Below are 20112 nucleotides of genomic sequence, written 5' to 3'. Positions count from 1 at the left end.
AAAAGAGCTTACAATCTATAAGTTAAATTTAGTGTGTTTTAGAACGAACGGCCAATTCTAAGCAACTTTTCAATTGGTCCTTATTATTTATGTGTTATAGTTTTTTAATTATTTGACTTCTTCTTCTGCAGCTTTCAAATGGGGGTCACTGACCCCGGCAGCCAAAAACCTATTGCTCTGTGAGGCTCCAGTTTTATTGTAATTGTTACTTTTTATAACTTATTTTTCTATTCAGCCGCTCTCCTATTCATATACCAGTCTCTCATCCAAACCACTCTCTGGTTGCTAAGGTAATTTGGACCCTAGCAACAAGATAACTGATAAAATTCCAAACTAAAGAGCTGCTGAATAAAAAGTAAAATAAGTAAAAAAAACTACAAATAATAAAAAATGAAGACCAATTGCAAATTGTCTCAGAATATCACTCTCTACATCACTGATCCCCAACCAGTGTCTCAGAACCAACATGTTGCTCCCCAACCCCTTGGGTGTTGCTCTCAGTGCCCCCAAACCAGGGAGTTATTTTTGAATTCCTGACTTGGGGGCAAGTTTTGGTTGAATAAAAACAAGATTTCCTACCAAATAAAGCCCCTGTAAGCTGATAGGGTGCATGGAGGCCCCTAATAGCCAATCACAGCCCTTATTTGGCTCCTCCATGAACTTTTATGGTGCTTGTGTTGCTCCCCAAGTCTTTTTACATTTGACTGCGACTTACGAGTAAGAAAGGTTGGGGAGCCCTAATCTACTTCATAGTAAAAGTTAACTCAACAGTGAAAAACCCCTTTAAGAGACAGATAGGGGCCCATTGGCTGGATTTCACTTACTATCAGTTATTAAAAGCTGCCTCCTAATGACTGGGATTGGCTTATTGCTATTAGAAGTAGCTGGCAGTTAGAGATAGCTGTGAGTGTGATTACTGCCAGTTTGGATGAAACAGGCCCCAAGTGAAGGTAGTTGGGCTCAGCTGACTGTGTGGCTGGCTAACTGCCTGCTGAGCTTGGTGCCCAGATGCATCACTCTGTTGCAGACTGTACCTCCTTGTTGGTTTTTCCATGTGGGGTTATTTAAAGAGAACTGTTAGAATAAACAGATGTGACATGTGTTTGGGAGAGTGTCTGTGAAGTTGTGACATGACAATCAGATAAGTAATGTAAGTTGATTCTGTAAGTGCTCCACTCAGTGTCAGCCCATGCAGATAAAGCCTCCCCCACTTTCCCTCCGCTTGCCCATGCCAGTCTGATGCCCTGGGAAGGGGTTGGTACCCAGGGGGCTGCTGGGAATTCCAATTACTGCTCACAGGCTGCACCCTAATGTCTCCCCTCAATCACTGGGGCTCACTTATCAACACTGGGCAGTAACCTATGGCAACCAATCAATTTTTGCATTCATTGTTCTACATGCAGCTGGCTGAAAAAAAAGCCAAACGCTGATTGGTTGCTAGGGGTTGCTACCCCTGTGCAAATTTGCCCAGTGTTGATAAAAGAGCCCCATCTAAGGTGCCCTGATACTGTTTCTCCCACCAAATACCCCTTTATCTCACAGTCAGGGGTATGTTTGGTAAAAGGCAAAGAGACCCCTCTCTCCCTGATTATTTAGACTCTCAAACCCACACCTTGTGTCTCAAGCCTTTCTCCGTGTAGAGTGTAAGCTCTTCTGGGCACGGCCCTCTTCACCTCTTGTATTATTGATTGCTTTATATGTTACTCCTTGTAGATTGTAAGCTCTTTTGGGCAGGGCTCTCTTCCCCTCTTGTATCGGTTATTGGTTGCTTTATATGTTACTCCTTGTAAATTGTAAGCTCTTTTGGGCAGGGCTCTCTTCCCCTCTTGTATCGGTTATTGGTTGCTTTATATGTTACTCCTTGTAGATTGTAAGCTCTTTTGGGCAGGGCTCCCTTCCCCTCTTGTATCGGTTATTGGTTGCTTTATATGTTACTCCTTGTAGATTGTAAGCTCTTTTGGGCAGGGCCCTCTTCCCCTCTTGTATCGGTTATTGGTTGCTTTATATGTTACTCCTTGTAGAGTGTAAGCTCTTTTGGGCAGGGCTCCCTTCCCCTCTTGTATCGGTTGCTTTATATGTTACTCCTTGTAGATTGTAAGCTCTTTTGGGCAGGGCCCTCTTCCCCTCTTGTATCGGTTATTGGTTGCTTTATATGTTACTCCTTGTAGAGTGTAAGCTCTTTTGGGCAGGGCCCTCTTCACATCTTGTATTGGTTATTGGTTGCTTTATATGTTACTCCTTGTAGAGTGTAAGCTCTTTTGGGCAGGGCTCTCTTCCCCTCTTGTATTGGTTATTGATTGCTTTATATGTTACTCCTTGTAGAGTGTAAGCTCTTTTGGGCAGGGCTCTCTTCCCCTCTTGTATCGGTTATTGGTTGCTTTATATGTTACTCTGTATGTCCAATGTATGAAACCCACTTATTGTACAGCGCTGCGGGATATGTTGGCGCTTTATAAATAATTGTTAATAATAATAATAACCCATAGTTCCAGCCCACTGTAACACACACACCAAGTCCATTTGTAAAGGCACTGGGGTATTTTTTGAACAAGTTGTGAAACCATGTTTTATTTTTGCTTATTTACAAATCACAGATTGACACAAACATACATGAAACATATAAAAAAGGCAAACATACTCTCATTACATAACATAGGAGCAGAAATAAACACACCAGGGTAACACTCCCATAAAGCAAACACACAGCTCACTGCAAGAAATAAACCTATAACTAAATATTAGCCACCAACACACGTCTCCATTGACATTGCTTGGGGAATAATATTTTCATTCAAATCCGTATAAAAATTGCATAAACTCGTCGCATAACGCATTAGTGCTATATAAAGAATGGCTAATATTATCAGTAATTTCCCTTATCCATACAAGTTCCTTTGTGTCTTGTTAAAGAGCTGTGCCAGTACCCGGGTTAGTAGGAAACTGAGAAGAAAACTAATAGAGATACAGAAGAAAATAGCCTGGAAGGAGGAGAAATGTTTATCAGTAAAGATACAAAATAAATAAAGGCGCAATGGGGAAAAAAATCACAGCGTTTATATCGTTTTGAACCTGCTTTGGGGAATTGTATGGGCCCCATGTTCAATCCAAATCTCCCCCTAGAAAGTCCTTACAGTAGGGGAGGTCCATTCTAAATATTTATAATATCATTAATTATAACAAACAAGTAATTAAGAGGCATGGAGTAGTTATAATAGTAATCATAGGGCTTAACTTTTTATACTGTCAGTTTAAAAATAATAAAAAGCTTCTTTACAAGCCCAGGTTTTTTAAAAAAATAATGTATCAATAAGACATTTAATTTGCAACAATCAACAAATTAGCACACATTAATTAACCCCTGAACAGCGAATATATAAATTCGTGTTTATACGAATCTACGCCCCTGTAATATCTACATTTTAGCCGATTTTTAGTTGCCGAGTTTGTGTGTAAATGTGGATTTTGAGACTGACATACCGATTTACAACAAAACACACCACCCCCCAAAGGCTGAAGACATTACTTTTTTAATCTTATCTGGATATTAGTGACAATGTTAGTAGAACATAAACTGCCCCACAATGACACAATGACGCATAATTATCTCAGGTCCGGCGCTGGAGAGGTTAAATTATTAGCTTCTTATTGTTGTACAGCGCTGAATACAATAACAGCAGGGAGGATCTGTGTTTATTGAATTGTTCTGCATGTGGGACAAGTTTTAGAATGAAGTAGTCGCTAAATAACAACGAGTAGCATTAGATAAGTACAAATGAGTGGCTTTTGTAGCCCGTACGCCTATTAACAAGTAATAATGGCACTAACACAACGAATAATTATGCAAACAATTCTTTAATTAAAAATAATGGGTCATTGTTAGCAGTACCTGAGTTTTAAATGGAATATTCATAATTTAGATGTACATTTAGAGCATATACACAGACACAATATTCGATCGTATTCGCATAATATATGAATCCTCTGACTATAAGTTCTAATTCGCTGACTGTTTTAGTAAGTCAGTCGCAGTCAGATCGGTTTTACTTAGGGGCAGATTTATCAAAGCGTGAAATAACTACAGAAAACTCACCCACTTTCTATTCATTCCTATGGGATTGGTAGGGGTGTATTTATAAAATGGTGAGTTCAGACTTTCACCCACTGATGTATACACTTCTAAAAATCCCATAGTTTATAAGTTCTAAATTCACATTTTAATAAATCAGCCCCTTAATGTAAGTAAAGTGTCGTCTGGACTTATGGCCAAAATGGAATTAAAACTGTAATTTTTTGCCTTTGTGCTATGTAACTTTTCCCGCAGACTGCACTGCCATACCTTTTATATATTGTTATTCAAGTAAAGCGCTGCTTGCAAAATATCCTTTAGCAAAATATTTTTTTTTGAGAGAAAAATGTTGGTAATATATAATGAGTGAAAATGCATTTAAGTGGATACCCTGCCATATATACACTCACACATATCTATCTATATATATAGTTTATACATGTAATTATAATAATACCCGAAGATTTTGAACCACAAGACCCTTGGTGTGGGATGTGATTTATTATATATATCTTTATATATATATATAGATGATAGATAGATAGATAGATAGATAGATAGATAGATAGATAGATAGATAGATAGATAGATAGATAGATAGATGATAGATAGATAGATAGATAGATAGATATTGTATAGATAGATGATAGATAGATAGATAGATAGATAGATAAATAGATAGATAGATATAAAATAAATCACAGCCAACACCAAGGGTCTTGTGGTTCAATATATATATATATACAGATAGATGATAGCTGAGATTAATACAATTTACAATTTAAGAAACTATTTATGTTCTTGTTATTAGACGCCGGGAAGCAGATTTTAACTTAAACACAAGTGAATTGGGGTCTGGAAAGCAATGTAGAAAAAAAAGATATATTTAGGGGATTGATCTAAAGGGGATTAATGCAATAGAAGTAAATTAGCGATTTAATGCAGTGTAAATTAGCGATTGCACAGCCAGCACTGGGCTCTGAATGACTCTCCACTCTCCTTATAGAGAGAGACAAATGGTGTTGGAGATTGTTTCAAAGCAGGGGCTGCTGGCACCTCACTATAAAGTCATTACGGGGAATGACTGGGGGTAATGGGTTTTTAATAGCAGATCACATGATAGGCTTTTGCTCAATTGTGTCAAGTCACTGGCTCTAATCTGGCAGTTTAACCCCCAGTGTAGCTGACATTTCTGTGGAGGAGCCTCCCCCCCCCCTTAGGCTACAGGGATATGAGGAAGCACTGGGGGTTCCCACACAGAATGGGCTCTATATGAGAGGCTAAGATACATATTTGAGTTTCCAGTGGGGAAGCTTGGACTTTGCCTGCTGTTTTTTTTTTTTTTTTAAACAGGAATGAAGTCTGGCGCCTGCTGATGGTGCAACAGATATTGGCCCCACGTGATTGGGAGAAGGCAGTGAGTAGGAGGCAGTGAGTAGCAGGCAGAGAGTGCTGGGACAGGCAGAGAGCGCAGGAGACACAGCCTCCCTCCTTGTGCTCTATGAGCCAGGCCCTTTAAACGGGACAGGATTTACTTGGGCAGCCACATTATCCCCAGATGCCTGGATCCGACCCACTGGTGCCGCAGCCTGAAGGTTGGTCCGTTTCTCTGCCCCCATATTGGCCCCCTGACTTGCATGGGTTTATCCAGGGAAAGCACCGAATGCGTCTCTCTTTCCTGGGGGGCTAGGGACTGATTTAAGCAGGAGATAACCCAGTTACAGTGAGACTGCTTCACTTTGAGAGTGTTAGAAAGCATTGCTGGGTGTCTGGGTTCTGAGAGACTGAGATGGGTCAGACTTGTCTCCCTGTCCCTCTCTTATCTCACCTTATCGGAAGATTATCTCTTTTTGGGTCCTATCATGCCAGATTGTCAGAGAGAAAGAGAAAGAAGGGGACAGATACTGGGGAGGGGGGGGGGGTTGTAGCTGTCAGATTAGAACAATCTAAACCAATATCCCATCAATTCCTGGTGAGGATAATTGTCCCACTGCAAACTGAAAGTGTTTGTGTATATGTTGCACAATCTGTATGGGCAACACACAAACAAAATCAAAATCATATGTATAGGGTATATATTTATATATACATATAATAGTACAGTACATATAATCATTTTTACAGTACTATGATACATATGATTTTTGTGGAGTAGTCTACCCCCCAAAAGGCTACTGAGATATATATATATATGAAATATATCATATAAATAAGAGAATACTCATAACATACATTTGGTGTTGTTTGGTGTGCGTATTAGTTAGTTATTCTACTGCATTTAATTACACAGAGTTAAGTTCACAGTGACTATTTTTAATCACCATCTTGTATAAGCCTTATGTTCATTTCGCTTTGGTTAGTATTGTTAGTATTAGCAGGTATTATATCAGTGATGGAAGGACCTTCGCTTTTAATTTGTTTCTTTAACATGTGGTGTTCGTGTTTACGCACATTTATTACAATTTTTATTCCGATTCTGTACAACCAGGTGTTTCAGAGAAGAAGGAAAGAAAAGTATTTATACTGCAGATACATAGTCGTTATAGAAATGAAGGCCTTTGTACAAACGCAGTTATTGTTATTTGTAAACTGTTATAGATTTTGCAAACGGGGAAAACAGTTATAAAGTTAAATAGCCATTGGGGAAAGTGTATTATTATTTTTTGACAAAGTTATCCCACAGTGACAAAAGCACCAATATTAAATATGTTACAATGAAAACCCACAAATGAAATCCTGAGAGCCAGAGAATACATAAAGTGATTTTAATTATTGCTGGTTCTTAATTACTATTAGCATTTTTGTTTGGGAATATTCTATTGCTTTTATGGGGAATTTGTGGTCTCCATGTCTATCCATTCTGCCTGAGTTGTCCTAAATATCTAATAAAGTGGGAAACGGTAAAATCGCACCGACTTTATTGCCCGTGTGGCTACTGAAAGTGTGTCCCACTCATTTCTCCCTGTCACTCCCTGAGCAACGAACCGTGACAAGACTTCACAAGTTGTTTCTACTTCAAGAAAACTCACAAATATTTACTCTGCTTTCTTCCCATTGTTTTAAATGTTTGGCAAATTGTCTCTGATTGAGTCGCACAATCGCATGCAGCAGCCCCCTTTCTAGCCAAATCTCAGTGGGTTATATATTTAATGCCTCTTATTAATTACATATAGTAATGGCTGTAGGCAGTGACATTGCTCACTGTAAAAATAGTTATTACGCACATAATATGTTATTGTATATATAACTGCGTCCTAGTATTACAAAAGTCTAAATAAATAAATCTGATTATATGAAGATATTCGATACATTTTAGTAAATAATCGCAATTATGAAGTAGATTTCTGTTGCAAAGTAGTTGCACATCTTTAACTTTGTTGTATTCTTCTTATAAATCACTATGGCAAATTGAGAATTTTTATTTATTGGATTTCCATGCAATATTCCCATGCATTCAGAAAGTCCATATATATTATGTATATATATATATGTATGGATGAGAGATATTTTATATTTTTATATATGTATAAGAGGCAATTGGTTATAACTGAGTGGTGACCATGGTGCCTGATTGGGGGGAGCTCTGGTTCCCATTCATGTGGAAAATCGGTGGCTTTATTTTCTGTTAATGTTATTAAATGTTGTTTGTCTAAAGAGTTTTTGGGGGCTGATGTGATTTGTTTTTGTTATTCTTTGGGATCAAACATGGAGTGCTGAGATCATTAGCAACACAAAGGTGAGGGGGGAGGCTGTGAGACAGGTATATTGGGTGCCCTGCTTGGGACAATAGAGTCTGCCACCTCCAGAGAGTTCTCTCTAAGCTCATTATTTCATCCCCAGGGGTGATGGGTGCCTATGTGTCCTCTCCCTTATTCTTCTCCTCTGTCTGACTCCTAGGTGTGACCTATAAATATCCCATTGAGAGGAGGGCCCTACTCAGAATAAACTTGGGAAGAGAAGATGAGGGGATGTGACCTTCTGATTTGCTAATTGTTTCTAGACTTATCTCAGGCCTGGCTTCCATGAGACTGGAGATCCGACGTGAGCGATCTGCCTGGTGTTGCTCTTGCTTTTCCTGAGGAAGAACATATATATGGACTCACATACGCCTAATACTGAAGGACGCTGAAACTCTCGGACCTGTGGATTTTCTGGTGCTGGGACCCACTGAGGATTGAATTGCCAGGATGTATCAGAGTATAGCTATGGCCGCTAACCATGGCCCCCCTGCCTATGAGGGGGCTGGGGGCTACATGCACAGTGCTACTGCTGCTACCTCACCTGTCTATGTACCCACCACCAGGGTCTCCTCCATGATCCCCAGCCTGCCTTACCTCCAAACCAGCGGCTCATCTCAACAAGGAAGCCCAGTTTCTGGCCACAACATGTGGGCACAAGCAGGAGCGGAGCCTTCAGCCTACAACCCAGGAACCTCTCACCCCCCAGTGTCTCCCAGATTCACCTTCTCCTCCAGCCCCCCCATCTCAGCAGCCTCCAACAGAGAGGTCCCCTACAGCAGCCCCCTTGCCATATCAGCGAATGGGAGAGAGCAGTACGGAAGAGCGCTGGGGGCCACCTATTCAAGCCCCTACCCAGCCTACATGAGCCCGGACATGGGTGCTGCTTGGACTGCTTCTCCATTCGACAGCTCCATGCTCCACAACCTCCAAAACAGAGCGGGCCCGGCGGCATCAAGGCACCCAAACATAGGTAAGGCTTTAGGCATCTGTCCATATGGAAATGTTGGGTTTATTGGGGGCATAGTCAGAGGCTATGTTACAGTCAGAGGCTATGTTACAGTCAGGGCTATTTTCTGGAGAAAAATCTATAATGTAGGGACTATGACTATAACTAAATAACTATGAGTTAATAGAAGTGGATTCTGTGGCTTTTTTTGTAGGACATGGATATGTGAGATTTTCTAGGCAGGGACTAAGGGGCCAGCAAATTGTGTGTACAATCCGGGCAATCCGACTTTGTATGGAATTTCTCGTTACTGGATATTAAGGTTCTATAATAATCTTTAGTCAGGGTTTTGGCCCAGTAATATCAGAATTTCTTGGCTGTGGGTTGGCACCATTGCACGGCAGTAGGGAAACCCAGGGGTAAGTGGCACAGCAGGACTTACCTGTCACTCTGGCACCACATGGCGTTTTGGCCACTTTCCATACAAAGCAAAGGCTCACCTGAGCAAATAGCCACCAGGGTCACTACAGCTCAGTCCCACAGCATTTATTTCTTTAGGCAAAATCGCCTGATTATTTCATACATTCACAAACACATATTAGATATAAATAATCAGTTATTTATGTATCTGTAAAATAAAATATTAATGTCACTACTGACATCTTTATTATAGTAATATATATATATAATATATATTATCATTTTTGATTGTATACTCACACACATTATACACACAACTTTGATATATATTGTATGTATATATAAGTAATGTACACGACGGGATATCCTAGTATTTATTCTCGTTAAATATTAAAATATAACAATATTTTATAAAATTATAGTTTTTAGTTTCCATACCTTTTGTTTTTACTAATCCAGTAATTGTACATGTTCTCTAAAAGTAGTGAGTGCGGTAATATTTTTCTTGGTTCAACGTGTTTTATCCCCAATAACTGCCCAATACACGAATTCAAATGAATAACATCTGATCTAAATATAAAGTTATAACATTGTATAATATTAGTGAGTCTGTTTCCTGGGGAAGAGATTTTTGTAACAGTAATTTAATACCCGGCATCTTTGCAGCTACATTCCTTTTCCCCATTGTAGTTTCTGTCACATTTTCGTTTGCTATTGTAACAGAAGGAATACACAAAAACGATTCCACCTCATTTTTTGCTGTGAATTTGTTACAAAAAGTTAACAATTGCCTTTAATTGTATCCTATTAATTTATTCAGATCGAGTTAAGCATAGAGCATAAAATATTTTAGTTATTAAAGCGCAAATAGATATATTAATGTTCCGATTCAGTGAAGAGAGCGGCCGGTTTCGACGCCATTTAACTGAAATTGAACTATAACATGTAACTAAAATAATTAAGATTAACAGCCAACATCTATGTATGTAGTAAGGGACAGATTTATATTTTGTGCTCATCACAAAATAATGTACCCACCTTTCTGTTCATTCCCGTGGGATTTGTAGAAAGTGTATTTATCAATTCCCCATTTTATAAATACGCTTACACAAATTCCATAAGAATAATTAGAAAATAAGTGAATTTTTCATTTCACATTTTGCTAAATCTGCCCCGGGTGTTACATAGAATTAAGTTCTACATCAGCCATTTCTGATCCATACCACTAATTGGTTGCAAGCTCTACAGGCAAGGATTTACAGCCTAGTGGATTGCGTTAAACCTACTGGTGTCTGCTAAAACGAATTTGCGTATTTCAATTTCTATGTACAATTAAAAATGTATATTTTAAAAATATACAGATACAAATGCAGTACATATTACAAATATCAAGATACGCCATTAAATCATTTCTAACCAAGCTTGGGCAGGCTAAGATCATGGAAATACGTGTTAATCACATATAATGTTCAGATTTTTCTGAAATTATTTCAGATTATTCAGTGGTCTCATTAATTATTAATTAAAATACAAAAAGTGCTCACAAACCGATGCTACACATTCTGATTTGTTAGTTAAGTTAATTCCAGTAATTTTGGTAGCTGCCAGTACAAGTAGACATTGGGGCAATATATGAAAATATAGGTGAGATATAATGACAATGAGCAATCTGGCACAAATAATTATAAAATATAAATCTTCTCACCTAGGAAATCAGTTTCATGTTACACACAAGGGGAAATCAGTGCATCAGACTTCCCCCCTACTAATTCACATTATTATTAAGTTTTAAGACCACACATGTATAGAGAGTGAAAGCAATGCATTCTGGGTGCTCACAGGCAGCTTATTAAATGGTTGTTTTTTAAAGGGGGTTAACTTTTAATATGATGTAGAGAGAAATATTCTGAGACAATTTGCAATTTGTTTTCCTTTTTTATTATTTGTAGTTTTTTAGTTATTACATTTTCAGTTCAGCAGCTCTCCAGTTTGCAATTTCAGCAGCTATTTGGTTGCTAGGATCCAAGTTACTTTAGTAACCAGGGAGTGGTTTGTGTGAGACACTTTTATATGAATAGGAGAGGGACTGAATTGAGAAGAAAGTTACAAAAAGTAACAATAACACTAAAACTGTAGCCTCAGAGCAATAGTTTTTTTGGCTATTATATATGCTTGTTAGTTTAAGGGGGCATAACATGGGGTCTCCACAAATTTGTTGAATCCAAGGTGAAATATACTTATGTACTAGGTCCATGAAAATCAGTCGGTTGCTTTTAATTAGTAAATGTAGTATTATATATTTATATAATATAGATTAATTAGTAAATATATGGGAAAAAAGATTTGGGGGTGTATGTGGCCTGAGCACCCAAGGAAGGGGGAGGAACCCTTAATATTTCATGTACAAAATGTGCCCAGGTGCAGTAATCCATGGCAACCAATATGATTGCTTTTAAACCAGTGACTAGTAAATGTTACCGTTCACTGGTTGCTATGGGTTCTGCCCCTGGGCAAAATTACTGCCTCTTATTTAATATTCCGAAAACTGGCACACACTGGCTGATATTCTTGGGCACTGTAGATATTACTGGCAACCAGAGGCAAAACAACCCAGGGAACCTTTTACTTTTGTATCACTCATGTATTATAGTGTATAATGTACCCCCTACTGTAAATGATAAGGATATTAGAAGTCACTGAGGGATTCTGTGCCCATATATGGCACAAGGCTGCAGGCTGAGTTATACAGGGAACTCTGAGTATCACTCATGTATTATAAGGGATAATGTACCCCCTACTGTAAATGATAAGGATATTAGCAGTCACTGAGGGGTTCTGTGCCCATATAAAGGCACAAGGCTGCAGGCTGAGTTATACAGGGAACTCTGAGTATCACTCATGTATTATAAGGGATAATGTACCCCCTACTGTAAATGATAAGGATAATTGAATACCCAAAGGACTTGTGACCAGAGAAAGGCACAAAGCCAAGTAGGGCTGCAGCCTCACTCATTTAATACTGGCCTTATATTGAATCCACATCCTACATGGCTAGTTAGCAGTTCATTTAGATGCATGCTGCAAGGCTGCACATAAATCAGTTCAGTCTGCAGCATGCACCTAAATTAATTGCTAACTAGGCATGTAGGATGTGGATTCAGTGGCTGGTATAAAAGGGGTGAGGTGGTAACCCTAAAGCCCCACTGTATGCACTAGTTTGCAGTGTGTCTAATGTAAAATGTAATTTTTTTCATGTACATTACATTTTCCTATCTGCAAAGTATTTAAACATATATAATGCTTTTCTTCAGCTAGAGATGTTTGTATCATTATAAATGCACCCGGAGCTGCTAAAGGCCACACAAACACTGCTGTACCCAGTGCTAGAGGGTTTGTCCTGCTGCAAAGTGATAGAATGAGCAGGGAGTGTGCCTACTGCATAACTAACCCACCCAAACTAACGTGCACATAGTGCAACCGGCCCACTAACACACCTGGTTACACACAACCACACAGGCTAAATAGGAACCAGATAGAATGGCATTATCTCTTAGCCTTAAATAGGATCCTGTATTTTTTAGGCAGTTCCCCTGTATGACATGAAAGCAGAACCTCCTCCCTTTTACTAAATATTAAGGCACAAATGAGCTTACTGCTTAACATCTAAAGAAAAATAAATAAAAACTACAAGACCGATACAAAATAGGTCAGTTTAACCATATGGACCAATCGCTTTTCTGCTTTGATTATTATACCTGTAATAAACCAATGTAATCAGCAAACTCTGGTTGATAAAATAGAACTCCTCTCTTTTGACTTTTACATAATAACTTTCCAATATACATTGATAAAAAAATAATGACTGGTTTTACAAGCCTATTCATACATATAACTGCAGCTGAAAGCTGAACCTGCCTGGTTCTGACTCCTGAAACAATGCAGAGGCAAACCAGAAATCAACTAACTAACAGACATGGAGGAGAATATGCAGTATATTGGAAAGTTGCTTATATTTTTCATTGTGCCATTGTGGGATTGTACCAAGGCAGACGTGCCTGAGTTTTGTTGGCTATACACACTAAAGGTGGCCATACACGGGCCAATTTCAGCACCTTATCTGCCCCTGTGTGGGCCTCCCTGACCAACATCTGGCCTAAAGTTGGACAGATCTTGATCGGACAGGTTTGATTTGTCGGCTCATTGATGCAGTCCCCGACTGTACAGTGCCTATGCCTACCATTTTAATTCAATCATTTGGCCCTAATGATTGAATTAGCCTGATATCGCCCACCCATAGGTGGACATATCGAGAGAAGATCAGCTACTTCGGCGACCTTGCCAAACGAGAGGATGTACACAGTGTATGGCCACCTCAAGATCCGCTCATTTGGATCGCTTGGTTATTGCCAACTTAAGGTGGGCAATATCGGGCTAATTTGATTGTCGTAGGAGCCATTGGACTGAGAACTTCCCTGATCTGACAGGAAAATCAAACCTATCAGAGCAATATTCGGCCAGATATGCCCCATACACAGGCAGATAAGCTGCCGAATGGGTCTAAAGCAGTGCTGTCCAACTGGCGGCCCGCTGTCCAAAATGCCAGCATTGTGTCACTGTATGCTGCCTGTGTGTGCCATACACACAGGCAGTATAGGGCAAGCAGAGTATAGCACACACAGGAAGAGTAGGGCAGGCAGAGTATGGCACACACAGCCCAAGTTTGGCACAAACCAGCCAAGAATGGCACACACAGTGAAAGTATGGCACACGCTGGCAGGGTAGGGAAGGCAGAGTATGGCACACACAGGCAGAGTAGGGCAGGCAGAGTATGGCACACACAGGCCAAGTTTGGCACAAACCAGCCAAGAATGGCACACACAGTGAAAGTATGGCACACGCAGGCAGGATAGGGAAGGCAGAGTATGGCACACACAGGCAGGGTAGGGAAGGCAGAGTATGGCACACACAGAAAGAGTAGGGCAGGCAGAGTATGGCACACACAGCCCAAGTTTGGCACAAACCAGCCAAGAATGGCACACACAGTGAAAGTATGGCACACGCAGGCAGGGTAGGGTAGGCAGAGTATGGCACACACAGGCAGAGTAGGGCAGGCAGAGTATGGCACACACAGGCCAAGTTTGGCACAAACCAGCCAAGAATGGCACACACAGTGAAAGTATGGCACGCAGGCAGGGTAGGGAAGGCAGAGTATGGCACACACAGGCAGCAGGGCCGGAACTAGGGGTAGGCAGAAGAGGCAGCTGCCTAGGGCGCAACGATGAAGGGGCGCCAGACAGGAGCTTCTCCTGCCTACCCCTAGTGCTACTTTGTCATTGCCTCCGCCGCTTGTCATTAGCGGCGGAGGCAATGACTGAACTAACTGTGTGCCTCCTCCTGTGCATTGGCGCGCACGCGCCGTTCAGGGGGGCGGGGAGGTGGGCGGAGTTTGCCGACCGGGTTGCCTAGGGCGCCCTATCGGCTTGGCCCGCCCCTAACAGGCAGGGTAGGGAAGGCAGAGTATGGCACACACAGGCAGGGTAGGGAAGGCAGAGTATGGCACACATAGGTAGGGTAGGGAAGGCAGAGTATGGCACACACAGGCAGGGTAGGGAAGGCAGGTTATGGCACACACAGGCAGGGTAGGGCAGGCAGAGTATGGCACACACAGGCCAAGTTTGGCACAAACCAGCCAAGAATGGCACACACAGTGAAAGTATGGCACGCAGGCAGGGTAGGGAAGGCAGAGTATGGCACACACAGGCAGAGTAGGGCAGGCAGATTATGGCACACACAGGCCAAGTTTGGCACAAACCAGCCAAGATTGGCACACACAGTGAAAATATGGCACACGCAGGCAGGGTAGGGAAGGCAGAGTATGGCACACACAGGCAGGGTAGGGAAGGCAGAGTATGGCACACACAGGTAGGGTAGGGAAGGCAGAGTATGGCACACACAGGCAAGGTAGGGAAGGCAGAGTATGGCACACACAGGCAGGGTAGGGAAGGCAGAGTATGGCACACACAGGCAGGGTAGGGCAGGCAGAGTATGGCACACACAGGCCAAGTATGGCACAAACCAGCCAAGAATTGCACACACAGTGAAAGTATGGCGCGCAGGCAGGGTAGGGCAGGCAGAGTATGGCACACACAGGCAGGGTAGGGTAGGCAGAGTATGGCACACTCATAGGCAGGGTAGGGCAGGCAGAGTATGGCAGGTTTTTGCTGTACTACAACCATTAATATGGGTATGGTCATGTGATAACATGGGTGTGGTTTCAAGTGGGTGCGGTTTCAAAAAGGGGAGTGGTCAAAACTGGCTTCCATTATCGGCCCTCCACCACGTAGGTCGGAAAAATTCCGGCCCTCGGTACAACAGAAGTTGGACAGCACTGGTCTAAAGGACTCGACTCAGCAGCTTAAATCTGCCCATGTAAGGCCGCCGTCACTGTATAACCTGCAGGCCCATGTTTGCTCCGGAGCTGTATGCTTGAGTGCTGTTATTCTGTGTTATTCAAGTTTTTGTAGCATGAATCACTTCCAATTTGAAACAGTTTTCAGCATTGTGGCATGTGCAGTGTCAGTGAACACAATGAGCCAATCTTTGGGCTGGAGTAAACTTGTGCCTTTATATTCAGAAAGAAATGTTATTCATAGACCTTTGTAAATTCTGAAGGGCTGGGCCCTGGGGGGGATGTAATGATGAGATATTGTACAAAAGTTAATGGATACATGGCAATATTCCAGCCTTTTCTCTGCCAGCGGCCTCTCCAATATTCTGAGACAATTTGCAATTGGTCTTCATTTTTTATTATTTGTCATTTTTAGTTATTTCATTTTCCAGGAGCTCTCCAGTTTGAAAGCTATTTGGTTGCTAGGTTACCTTAGCAACCAGGGAGTGGTTTGGATGAGAGAATAGGGAGGGCCTGAATAGAAAAGAAAGTTACAAAAAGTAACAATAACAGTATAACTGGAGCCTCTCAAAGCAATAGTTTTTTCACTGCCGGGGTCAGTGACCCCCATTTAAACACTGCAAAGATTTGGAAGAAGAAGGCAAATAATTGAAAAAAAAATAAATAACAAAGACCAATTGAAAAGTTGCTTAGAATTGGGCATTCTATAACATAATAAAAGTAAGTTTATATATCAGTTTTGTTGATGTCCCTTTGGGCCATGTATTCCCGTATACACACCCCATATACAGAACCCACAGCATGGACATGTTTAATGGACTCATTACAAGCATCAGACAGTATTATTACTTTATACTCCTACCCCGAGGCCTAACGAGCCGTGAAAGTGATTCCACACAGCATCTATTGTTCTACTGGGGGGGCAAGACAATTAGATCTTGTTACAAAACATCATTTGACATTATTCAGTCTCTTTCTTTCACTACACACACACATAAATACAAGGGTGTTTAAAGTCATTTGGATAATTGCTGAGTATTGTTAGAATCCACAAACAATGACAGTTAAATCTAATTATGTTATATTGTCCTTCATTTGCACCAAAAAAAAACAAACTTTCAGGGGAAGGTGGGGATACGTTAATGTCCAAATCAACATTTTCGATGAAAGGAAAGATGGCTGCACAGGCTGAAGAGAGCTGTACTGTGGGGATAAAGCAAAATGCAGTATGTGTCTATACGCTACAGTAAAGTAGAGAGAGCAAATACATAGCACTGAGCGGTATTAGCTGTAAATAGTATTTTTGTTTTCTCTGCTAAGAAACAGATGCAAAACAGACAGGGTGGAATAGATCATTTTCCTTGCAAAAGCTTATTGATTGTTGTGAGAGGCACAGCATAGGGGCACACATGTATTTGTATGAATAAGGGAACAAGGGCACACAGCACTTTTAAACAAACATAGTGGTTATGTAAACACAGTTAAATGTGTAAGCTGTGATAGTCAGCGGCACGGCTAGCAAAAGCGTTTCAGTGAGCACTTACAGAGTACTTCCACCTGTACTGACTTTTTTAGTTCACGTCCCACTTGAATGCCCAGCCTTTGGCCAGGACCCTAATTGGGGAGAAGGTCATGCTGCCAGGGGTCACAGTCACCAACTCTGCTTTGTGTATGGTGTAACTACAGAGGAGTAACTATAGAGTAAGCAGACCCAGCAGGCCTGGACTGGGAGGCAAAATGGCCCCTCGCATTTCATGTACACAGAGGCCTTAACAGCCCCCCACCAGCCCAATAAATAGTGACTGTCTATGGTATCTTACAGCAGTCCCTCAGGCATTGGCCAGAACCCACAGATTGCCAGTCTGCTCTCCTACCTGGGGAGCAAGGGAAGCTGGGTTAGTGGCCAGGTATGGGGGGCAGGTTGCTCTGTGCGCTGGGTCCCTCCGCAGACACTTTGGTGTAAGGCTCGGCAAGGGGTAGTTTCGCCACTGCATATTGGGGAGCATCAGTGGTGCCATTCAGGAGGGGATGGGAAGCCTCTCCGGGGACCTAGAGCATATTAATGGGGTAGATTCCCCTTTAACTTATAAAAGTGCTTAAGTTTAACAAAGCAAAGAAAACAACTGCACAAGAGTTTTAGAACCTGTCATTTTTTGGAAGCTGGTAGTGTATAATATAAATAAAGTACCTCCTGTTGTAAAATATAGGGATATTATAGGTCACTACTGAGGAGTTACTTATAATATATAGTGAATAAAGTACCCCCTATTGTAACATATAGGGATATTATAAGCCCCTGAGGAGTTCCTTATAATATATAGTGAATAAAGTGCCCCCTATTGTAATATATAGGGATATTATAAGCCCCCAAGGAGTTCCTTATAATATATAGTGAATAAAGTGCCCCCTATTGTAACATATAGGGATATTATAAGCCCCCGAGGAGTTCCTTATAATATATAGTGAATAAAGTGCCCCCTATTGTAACATATAGGGATATTATAAGTCCCCGAAGAGTTCCTTATAATATGTAGTGAATAAAGTACCCCCTAATGTAATATATAGGGATATTATAAGCCCCCAAGGAGTTCCTTATAATATATAGTGAATAAAGTGCCCCCTATTGTAAAATATAGGGATATTATAAGCCCCCGAGGAGTTCCTTATAATATATAGTGAATAAAGTGCCCCCTATTGGAACATATAGGGATATTATAAGTCCCCAAGGAGTTCCTTATAATAAATAGTGAATAAAGTGCCCCCTATTGTAACATATAGGGATATTATAAGCCCCCGAGGAGTTTCTTATAATATATAGTGAATAAAGTACCCCCTATTGTAACATATAGGGATATTATAAGCCCCCGAGGAGTTCCTTATAATATATAGTGAATAAAGTGCCCCCTATTGTAATATATAGGGATATTATAAGTCCCCGAAGAGTTCCTTATAATATATAGTGAATAAAGTGCCCCCTATTGTAACATATAGGGATATTATAAGTCCCCAAGGAGTTCCTTATAATATATAGTGAATAAAGTGCCCCCTATTGTAACATATAGGAATATTATAAGTCCCCAAGGAGTTCCTTATAATATATAGTGAATAAAGTGCCCCCTATTTTAACATATAGGGATATTATAAGCCCCCGAGGAATTTCTTATAATATATAGTGAATAAAGTACCCCCTATTGTTAAATAGAGGGAGTTCCATGACCATAACAAGCACAAGGCTGCAGGCTTTTATACAGGTCATGGAACTCCAAGGTGACTTTTATTATCCTCATATTTTTTTTTTTTATAATATACACGTTTTAGTGAGTCATGTGACAGAACTTGCATCACTAAGCTCTGATGATTTGGCCCAAATGTCCTTTATTCCAAATTAACGCACATTTTTTAGGAAAACAATGTGATATATAAATGCTCAGTGCTGTGATAAGCAGCTGTGACACTGACATGTAAGTGACTGATGGCTTTGCATGGTGCCAGTTTCCCACATGATGCAGTGACAAACAGCTCGGTGATATAGAAACTGCCATGTCCATGCATATAAATCCAAGGACTATCCTCTGCATTTAGTGCATTGTTTATCAACGCTTCAACAATAAAGTCATCACAATAAAGTGGAATTGGCTATGGGCAGGTTGTAATATGATTACCGCTTTTCCTGAATTGATGATAATTAATAGCAAAGTACAACACGCGTGTGAAATAGGACCCTGTTGTGCAGAAAGATGTCAAGCTTCTATGCCCCAAGGCAGCACCCATTAGTATTAGCTGGCAGCAGCTATGCAGAACATTTAATATGAAACTTTTAGGGAATCTTTAATGTGACAGAACCCTGTTAAAATCATTAAATCAGTAATTAATGGCAATGGATCTGCTTACAGAGCAGACATGTGGGGCGATTCAGCACAGCTCCTTTTTGAAAAATGACCCTTTAAAATCATTGTTGCCCACCAAGGGAGTGCTGGCAGATATAGCATAGAGGAAATTCCTGTGCCCTGAACTGAAATGCTTTGGTTGGATGTATGTGGCAAGCCAGTATGAGGAAGAAAAGGAAAACAAGTTGTTGCCATGAACGAAATTAAGATTGCAGAGATTAGATAAAGGAAAAATGGAGAAATGATTATGTTAAGGCCAGGCGGGCTAGTTTTTCATGATAACAGAAAGTAGGCAAAGGACATAGTCTGGACACTACAAGTATGGGATATGTTATCTGAAATCTTGTTATCCGGAAAGCTCTGAATTACAGGAAGGCTATCTCCCATAGGCCCCATTTCAATCAAGTAATTGGATTTTTTATAATTGATTTCCTTTTTCTCTGTAATAATAAAACAGTACCTGTACTTGATCCCAACTAAGATATAATTACCCCTTATTGGGGCAGAACAGTCCTATTGGGTTTATTTAATGTTTAAATGATTCCCTTTTCTCTGTAATAATAAAACAGTACCTGTACTTGATCCCAACTAAGATATAATTACCCCTTACTGGGGGCAGAACAGCCCTATTGGGTTTATTTAAT

The 20112-nt window shown here is 40.7% G+C and overlaps 1 protein-coding gene across 4 annotated transcripts in view; it reads left to right on the top strand.

Moving 5' to 3' along the window:
- gata4 (GATA binding protein 4) overlaps positions 1-20112 on the top strand; it is a 66178-nt gene that overhangs the window by 30403 nt on the left and 15663 nt on the right. The window contains exons 1-2 of one of the 4 annotated variants that reach the window (XM_012964041.3): positions 5496-5661; positions 8067-8776. In XM_012964041.3, coding sequence (XP_012819495.2) covers positions 8254-8776 — 523 coding nt within the window. In that variant the 5' untranslated portion in view covers positions 5496-5661; positions 8067-8253. 4 annotated transcript variants of the gene reach the window in all.

This window comes from Xenopus tropicalis, chromosome 5 (genome assembly GCF_000004195.4).
Source record: "Xenopus tropicalis strain Nigerian chromosome 5, UCB_Xtro_10.0, whole genome shotgun sequence".
In the NCBI taxonomy this organism is placed as follows: Eukaryota; Metazoa; Chordata; class Amphibia; order Anura; family Pipidae; genus Xenopus; species Xenopus tropicalis.
The sequence above is the reverse complement of the archived record's forward strand: the minus strand, read 5'-3'. Positions and strand labels throughout refer to the sequence as shown.